At 40.0% G+C, this 8,724-nt stretch overlaps 1 protein-coding gene across 6 annotated transcripts; it reads right to left on the bottom strand.

The window, feature by feature from the left end:
* Window positions 1-939: 939 nt before the first annotated feature.
* On the bottom strand, window positions 940-8,401 carry LOC128533669 (caspase-8-like). Of its 6 annotated transcripts, none has more exons than XM_053507954.1 (7): window positions 8,228-8,401; window positions 7,042-7,113; window positions 4,973-5,269; window positions 4,838-4,896; window positions 4,597-4,702; window positions 1,535-2,042; window positions 940-1,245 (listed from the first exon to the last, which is right to left on the bottom strand). In XM_053507954.1, the coding sequence occupies exons 3-7, from the start codon at window positions 5,265-5,267 to the stop codon at window positions 1,116-1,118; spliced, it is 1,098 nt and encodes a 365-aa protein (XP_053363929.1). In that variant the 5' UTR covers window positions 5,268-5,269; window positions 7,042-7,113; window positions 8,228-8,401; the 3' UTR covers window positions 940-1,115. The 6 variants fall into 6 exon arrangements, with proteins under 6 accessions (XP_053363929.1, XP_053363931.1, XP_053363930.1 ...); XM_053507956.1 differs by having other exon boundaries at window positions 7,042-7,076; window positions 8,228-8,244; XM_053507955.1 differs by lacking the exon at window positions 8,228-8,401 and adding an exon at window positions 7,233-7,254.
* Between the last annotated feature and the right edge of the window lie 323 nt (window positions 8,402-8,724).

Here is an 8,724-nt window from a genome sequence, read left to right as displayed (position 1 = left end):
AAATGTCTATCCTTATAAATATATATATATATATATATAAATTTTACTTGATGAATGAGCGACATCTTGAAATCCAAGCAATACGTATACACTTTGTCTGCCGAGCATCATGTCAGTTAAACGTCAGTTAAAAAGACTGTAGCAGTGCAGGAGATGAATCTGTTTAATGACAACGCAACGTCACATTTCCGCAAAATCCTCAAAAAAAGCAAGAGTCATTAGAGTCATCATTTCCATGTACTGTATATATTTATTTCATATCCGCATCAGTTAATTTCTACATCTATTGTTTTCTGTTTTTATATATTACCGTACTGTAGGTGGCAGTAATTATGGTAAATGAGCTAGAAAAAGGAATATGTGTCTAATGAATGTATACATGCACATGTGTCTACTTTCATACTTGGTTTAATTGGTACAATTGTGTCATCCTTCCCTCCTACCCTTTACATGGTGTTAATAAAGAAAAAAAGCTGGGAGTAACACACTTTAACCCTGGGTGCCACACACCATACAGCAAACAACTATTCAGGTCACACTTGGGCCAGTTTTCTGATATCTGAAGCAAATGTCCAATCAGTTCCTTCACTCCAAATCACATGTAATCTGGTCCAGCATGTTCAGCTCTCAGCCAAATTCTTTGTTGTAAATGAGATCGACCTCAAATCTGCTACAGCACAGGCCGCAAGTGGAGACCAAGACGGGAACAATGGCTGTTAAATCACAGCATTAAGCCCCGCCCCCTCATTAACATATGGTTCGAGAAATACATAATAAATAAATGATCATTTGTAATTTATTATAAACCCTGCAAGATAAGCCCATTGTTTCTATGGAGACTTGTGGGCGTCAGCAAATGCAAATGAGGCGTTGTGTATACAGTATGTGTATGATAACTTACAGGTGATTCGTGTTTATAAACAGACTCATACAAGCCCATGTTTCTGAATCTTTTATTAATCCAGCAGCTCTTCTTTTCTTCTTGTTCTTTGAATTGTAAAAAAATTACACACAACTTTACTAAAAGACTGATTACTAAGCCTCATTTATAACCATCTACACAACAGTGATGGTGTTGTTGGGTTCTGCAGAGCGGTGATGGTTACAGACAGCTTCTACTGTGGCACTCGGAACACCAGCTTCTTCCTCAGGGTGACTTTTTGCTCAGGCATCTGTTTGGGTTTACCAATCTTGGTACTGACGTCCCCGTTGACCCTGACAAGGATGGAGCAGACGTCTTCACCCCTGGAGAATAAATAACAACAACAACAACAACAGAAATGAAAGCTTTAGTACCATTAATATATTACTGCAGCACACAAGAGTAGTCTTTAAAACATGATATGCACATGCAGGGTGTCAGGTGTGTGATAGACATCCGGTTAACCGTCAGGATAGAAACATCAGATCTGAACAGAAGCTAGGAATTTCACGATAAACCTGTATTAGTATTCAGTATAACAAAAATATACCAGACAAGTTCTTCACTTTCTACACTCTACATAAAATTATATATTTTTTATCCAGTACTTACATTGGACAGCCCCTCTCCAGCTGCTCACACAAAGACTGGATGAACCAGGAACCATCACGTGTGTTCCTAAATGAGTAGTACCCTTTAACAGTCGACCTGGCCACAAGGAAATCTGCCTTATCTGGGATGATCATCTGCACAGCATCTGTTTTTAGATCTTCTTCTTCTTCCTCTCCTACTTCCTCTTCCTTGTGGCCATCAGCCTGGACTCCTGGATGGTGTTGTTTTCCACGACAGGCCTGGATGAAGAACACTTTGGGCTTACTGATTAGACTCGGGCAGGAGGTTCCATTAAACAGGTTATAGATCTCGTCTCCTTGGACGATGTTTTGATCCGTCCCGCACACCCCCTTAGTGGTGCCATGGCTGAGGATGCAGCAGATGAAACAGTCGCCTCCATGCTGTTTTTGGCTGTATGTTCTCAGGATGGCCTTCATCTGTTCTGCGGTTCTGTTCCTCTTCACCTCCACAGTGAAACCCAGCCATTTAAACACTTTTTCAAGAGACTCTGCAAAAAAAAAAAAAAAGAAATGAATTGTTCAACATTTCTACAGGAAACTAACTCTTCTGTAACACTGTGCTCACTCTGGCAGAGGAAGTGAATCTGCTGATTGCTCATTATTAGGTACATGTGTGACATCATTTAAACTGGGATTTCTGTAATTTTATACAAACTAAAACACTTTTAAGAAATGACAAATCCAAATAATTTTAATTAATATTATTAGTCTGGTTCAAGGTTGCATTTCAATATAAACGACAAGGTTTTAAAAACATCCCTCCAGAATTTTTCAAAACTTGTGCATGTCCAGTGCATATGAATAAGAGACGCCTCTCCACTTTTACATTTATCACACCAGAAGGATCAACGTCTGGGTAGAAACGGGAGAGTTTAAGTTTGGAGAAATGCCCTGTGTACAACCTTAAACTGTAATAAGGAGTGGCGGCACATAGAGAGGTTGAGTTAACAAGTTCAAGAATTGAATTCCAAGTATCACCTGACAGCGAGAGATTTAAATCTTTCTCCCAAGCAGTTTTAATTTTACTTAAAGGGGTGTGACTCAAACCCATCAATCCACCATAAATAGTGGATATTAGGACAAACATAGGAGATTATCCATAATATTTACATCAGGAGCTTCAGGAAAATTCGGTATTAAAGAGCGAATGAAGTGTCTTACTCGCAGATATCTGAAAAAGTTTAAATTGGGAAGGTTAAACCTTTCAGAGAGCTGCTCAAACGATGCAAACCTATGGTCAACAAACAGATCTTCGCAAAGCTTGATGCCCTTATTGTACCATTCCTGAAACACTGAATCATGTAAAGAAGGTTGGAAGAGATGGTTAGAGATAATAGGACTGGACAGAGAGAAGCCCAGAAGACCACAGTGCTTTCTGAACTGAGCCCATACTCTCAGGGTATGTCTTATAACTGAGTTATTGATAGAGATGCAGAGACAGAGAGGTTTTTTACAGACTTTATCTCCATTTCCACCCAGGCAGGCCGATTAGGTTGGGTATGAAAATATGTCCAAAAGATGACAGAGGTGAGAGGATATACAGTAACTGAGTCTAAAGCACCAAAGTAAGATTTGGGAATGAAAACAGGTACAGACTGGAAGAGATATAAACATTTAGGAAGAACACTCATTTTAGTGGCATTAATGCGTCCCACCAGGGCATGGACAGTGGTGACCACTGTCCCAAGTCTTTTTTGGTTTTATTCAACAACCTAATGAAATTTTCTTTAAAAAGGTGTTTATGTTTCCTTGTAATTGTAATACTGAGATAGGGAAACTGATTTTTCACTATGTTAAATGGAAAATTGTGGATACCAGTTGTATATCTAGTTGAGTCAAGAAATTTTTAACTAACCTCTGGTCCTCTGGGAACTCAGAAGTGTATAATCAAGAATAAAATTCCTGAATGCATTAATAATATTAGAATGGTCGCTAGTGATGGTACCATCCTTCATCTGAATTTTTGTAATGTGTTGTTTTGCTCTAAATCCTCTTAACTCATGAGCTAAAAGTTTCCCAGATTTGTCACCATGAATGTAAAATTGTCTCCTACTCTTTAATAACTGACGTTGGATTACACGTGTTGAGATGAGTTCAAACTTACTTTGCAATTCTTTTTTGCATTTTTTGCATTTTTCCCCCCCGATTTTCTCCCTAATTTACTCGTGTACACGGAGAATGACGGGCCGAGGTCTGGGTGCAGGTATGCGGTGGGCTCTGTCAGTCTCAGGCGGGGATGGAGGAAGCGTTTCACTCCCAAACACCTGGAAGTTTGGAGAAGAACTCGGTAGGGAGTCCACCTTCAGTACCCTCCGGGAGACCCAGGACACGCAGGTTCTGTCTCCTGCTCCGGCCTTCTAGGTCCATCCCGAGGTCTGGAGCAGATGTTCTCCAACTCGCCCACACGTGGCTCAGGTCATCCGTAACCAGTTCTAGTGAAGGTAAGCGCTGGCCCTGGACCTCCACCTGGACCTCCACCTGGGCCTCCACCTGGACCTCCACCTGGACCTGAATTTGGTCCAGTAAACTAAACCATGATTAACTTTAGCCGCTACCGCGTGACGGTCTCTGTTAGAGGGCTCACAGTGTCGTCCTTTCCCCGGCTCTAACACTCCTGACAGCGTTTATAAATAAATATAACTATATATAACAGTGGGGTAGAGTATAAAGTTATTGTAAACTAAAGAGTTAGTGTAACATTTAGAGACGAATAAGGGGGTGAAGAAATTGTCGGAGCCCCTAACTCACACCTCTACTCCACGTGGCTGCTAACCGGAAGTCCCCTGCCTCTTGTTTTTTAATCAGAGTTATTTACAAAACCTTGCAATTCAGTCCATGAAGGAGGGATGAAAAGATTCATTTAAAATAATAGAGTGCTGTAAAGACTGGATCCAGGGGTACTTTCAGTTCTTCAGTAACAGACACTACACTTAGTGCCACTAAACATCAGCTCTATAAACAAAGCAAAAGTTTCTACAGCAATTTGACCTTTATTAATGAAGTACACTGCAGTTACACTCTGAAGATTAATACTGTACACACCTTCATCCTTCTCAGACCCCTGTCGGTCATCTTCGCCACCAAAGTCCATATTGTTGATGATCAGACAGTCACCACGAGGGACACTGGACATTTGATATTCATCAACCTGAAAACATATTTTATTAACAAAAGTTATGAAAGTGCACATTTCTGTTAACTCCCTAAATCAGGGAGCCCTGGAGTCTAGAAGGGTGTGAATGTTTCAGAGCAGACAGTTTATCAAGCTGAAGTCTGGTCTTACAGGACGTGAAGTAATCCTGGGTGTTATATTCACCTCCCCAGTGGCTTTGGCTGGATCTTCTGTAAAGAGAAAACACAAAAATGTCACTGTTTGTGAAATACTCATAGATATAACAATATGTTTATGTAAAATTACTTCTTTCATGTGATGGTTGTTCAGGTGTGAAGAGATCCTTCAGCTGAGGGAAATTGTCCTGAAGCTCTTTTTTCTCCAACACCTTCAGAAATTTACGGCACGTCTCATCACCTCTCCTCATCAGAATATCCAGAAGATTAGTGATGATGGTTCTGCCGGTGTGGTTGGGCTGTTTAAGATCGTCGTAGTCGCGCTGGAGGATGACGTCATCGCTCTGGACGTGCTGTAAAACGGTGCTGGCGTCGGTGGACAGAGTGTTGATGAGAAAAGGCTTGTTCTTACGCACAGTCTCCATGACTATAAGACAAAACAAGAGCATTTAAACACAGAACATTCCAGTGACCTTCTGCTTTGCATTTAAGGATAGATAGATACTGTTTTGTACTAAACCATGTTTAAAGTCCCACAGGTGTCCCTAATGTCCAGTAATGTGCTAAAGCCCTGATGTGCCATTTTATTCAAATATTTACTGTAAAGGATTTTATCCAGCTGCTTAAAAAATGTATTAAGGACTGGAGAAGTGATTACGTTAGTGTGTTCAGCTGTTTTGTTTCGATTGGGATGTGACGTGTATTTTGATTTCTGTCCAAGTTTAAGAAATTAAAATTTCAACTTGATTTTTTTTATCCTATAACGAAAAGGCCTGAGATTGTACCATGAGTGTCACTAGAACATTTACATTTAGGCATTTGGCAGACTCTCTTATCCAGAGCGACTTACAATTTTTTTTATCTCATTACACATCTGAGCAGTTGAGGGTTAAGGGCCGCGCTCAAGGGCCCAACAGTGGCAACTTGGTGGTTGTGGGGTTTGAACCTGGGATCTTCTGAACCGTAGTCCAATGCCTTAACCACTGAGCTACCCCTGGCCCAGAACTCTTGAACTGGGGGACGTGTCCCAGTATGGATCTGCTGAGCCCCAGTAAAATATCTCATTTAAGTTTTAACAAGCTCCTACATTTGGCAGTGGGTTGATTTACATAATAACAGGAAGGAGGGAATCGTTTTTTTCATTTTTTTATCCACAATGTTAAAGAGTTCGACCTGAAATCCCACCTGCACACTACCTCACTATATTCCAGCTCACAAAACAAGACTCAGGACTAAAGTAAGGTTTATAAGATGATCTTATTTTCATAACTTCTTTAGTCGGTACAGCACATTAACCTGCTTCACACATGCAACAAACATTCAAGAAAAAAATCAATAAGTGTGTGATTTGAGTAACAGGCCGCCGCGTCCCAGTACAACTTTATGTCCAGCAGCTCCTGGTTTATACAGAATACAGCCGTGAGGATATTAACACCTAGAAAACCTGATCATAAGAAGTCTTTCACTCACTCACCCGTCTGTCTGTTCCTTTTACACTGACGGTAATAAATCTCACAAGTTCTGATCAACTACATTCCACATCTTGTCTTACAGCAACTTCTAGTGCTTTATTCTTCTCCATTCTTCTTCCTCTAAGGAAGGTGTGTGTGAGGTTGTACATGGAGTGTGTGTGTGTGTGTGTGTGTGTGTGAGTACAAACGTCTCTTTCACAGGAAGTATGAACTTGTCCTGCCATGTAGTGAAAATTCCAGTTTAAAACACACACACACACGCACACACACACAGTTTATTGGTATATGATCATGTTTAAAGGACATGGACACAGTTAATGATATGTTTGGTTTTATGTAAAGAATGAATTAAAACACAGAGAGAGAGAGAGAGAGAGAGAGAGAGACTGAATAAACAGAACTCAGTTTTGCTGTTATTTACACTTTGTCTTTCGTTTCTGTTTCTCTCTGTCTGTCTGTCTCTCTCTCATCATTCTGTCTATCTCTCTCTCTCTTTTGCTAAACATCACTCCTCCGATCCGTTAAGCAGCGATAAGAGTTAGTGTTTTTATTAAATAACTCCACAGTGAATCTCTGCACAATTAGTTTATGAGAAATGAAAAAGTCTCGTATCGAGCAAAATGTTAGATATGAAACTATATGTTCATCCACAAGAGTGATAAATATAAATATAATAACTGCTCAGTGTTTAGTGTGTGTGTGTGTGTGTGTTCGAGCCGTTTCTTACCTTCAGTCTCTCTGCTGTAAAAGAGCTCAAAGTGTCTAAAAGCAGAAATGAAAGAAGCCGTTTCTCCTCCTCCTGCCGGAAGTGTTCAGGTTTATATTTAACACTGATTTAATACCAACTAATCATACAAACACAGTTTAACTAATAAACAGATCTAAAGTGAGACAGATAGACAGTAACTTTATCATTACCTTATGATGTTTCTGCTGACACTGAAATAAAAATAAAATAAAAAGCTCAATGCAATTCAACCTACATTATTCCTTATCATTTTATTGGTTAGAGCAAATATTAATTAGTTAATTCTTGATTGTATTCTGAATAAATGATACATGACTGCATTTCTATTATTATTATTATTATTATTATTATTATTGCTGTATAATCATCATCATCATCATCATCATCATCTATTTTAGTTTACACCCTCCAGCAGGTCCAGGTATCACTGCACACCTGCACTTTCTCCTGCTGCTACTGGACACATTAGGGCTCTCTATAACTGTTCTTGTAACTGTAGTGTGTTTCCTCTCAATGTTCTTCATTAGTTCTTTATGTACACAAACCGTTTTTGTGTGTATATTTATAAAACAAACTGTTTTGTGTTTATTGTTTTGTATATTTCTCAGATTGTTTTGCTCTGACACTGTCATTAGTAAAATACAGCCACATTTACAACAGTGTCTGAAGCCCCACATCTGTCCTGAACCCCATGCAGGACACTTTCACATCTGTCCTAAACCCCATGCAGGACACTTTCACATCTGTCCTGAACCCCATGCAGGACACTTTCACATCTGCCCTAAACCCCATGCAGGACACTTTCACATCTGTCCTGAACCCCATGCAGGACACTTTCACATCTGTCCTAAACCCCATGCAGGACACTTTCACATCTGTCCTGAACCCCATGCAGGACACTTTCACATCTGTCCTAAACCCCATGCAGGACACTTTCACATCTGTCCTGAACCCCATGCAGGACACTTTCACATCTGTCCTAAACCCCATGCAGGACACTTTCACATCTGTCCTAAACCCCATGCAGGACACTTTCACATCTGTCCTGAACCCCATGCAGGACACTTTCACATCTGTCCTAAACCCCATGCAGGACACTTTCACATCTGCCCTAAACCCCATGCAGGACACTTTCACTTTCACTCTGAGCAACTGATAAACTCACCTCCGTTTATTCTCCTTCTCACAACTCAACTTCTACAGCAGCTGGAAAACACGACTAAATCTCCCACATCTGGCAGCAACACGGTGAGTTTAGTGCCACACTAAAGCTAAGGAGCATCTGGAGATAATCATGTAACTGTTAAGAGTAAAGTACATGTGAATAAGGTGTGAGGGATCATGCTATAACTCGTGTGTAACGCGGAAGTCCAACTCTGGGTGGGGTTTAAACTGTCGGGCAAAAAGTCTTTCTAATTGTGGCAATAAATGATTAAAATGACAATAAATGGGGCTAAAAAACAGTGGGGCTTCAGACACTGTTGTAAATGTGGCTGTATTTTACTAATGACAGTGTCAGAGCAAAACAATCTGAGAAATATACAAAACAATAAACACAAAACAGTTTGTTTTATAAATATACACACAAAAACGGTTTGTGTACATAAAGAACTAATGAAGAACATTGAGAGGAAACACACTACAGTTACAAGAACAGTTATA

The sequence above is a fragment of the Clarias gariepinus genome, chromosome 11, assembly GCF_024256425.1.
Source record: "Clarias gariepinus isolate MV-2021 ecotype Netherlands chromosome 11, CGAR_prim_01v2, whole genome shotgun sequence".
Taxonomy (NCBI): Eukaryota; Metazoa; Chordata; class Actinopteri; order Siluriformes; family Clariidae; genus Clarias; species Clarias gariepinus.
This window is presented reverse-complemented; position numbering and strand designations above follow the sequence as displayed.

Coding starts and splice junctions, on each gene's coding strand:
- LOC128533669 (XM_053507953.1), bottom strand. CDS start 5,291: ATGCTCTTGTTTTGTCTTATAGTCATGGAGACTGTGCGTAAGAACAAG. Junction 4,897..4,972: donor ACAACCATCACATGAAAGAA/GTAATTTTACAT, acceptor TTCTCTTTACAG/AAGATCCAGCCAAAGCCACT. Junction 2,043..4,596: donor GGGGTCTGAGAAGGATGAAG/GTGTGTACAGTA, acceptor TTTTTTTTGCAG/AGTCTCTTGAAAAAGTGTTT.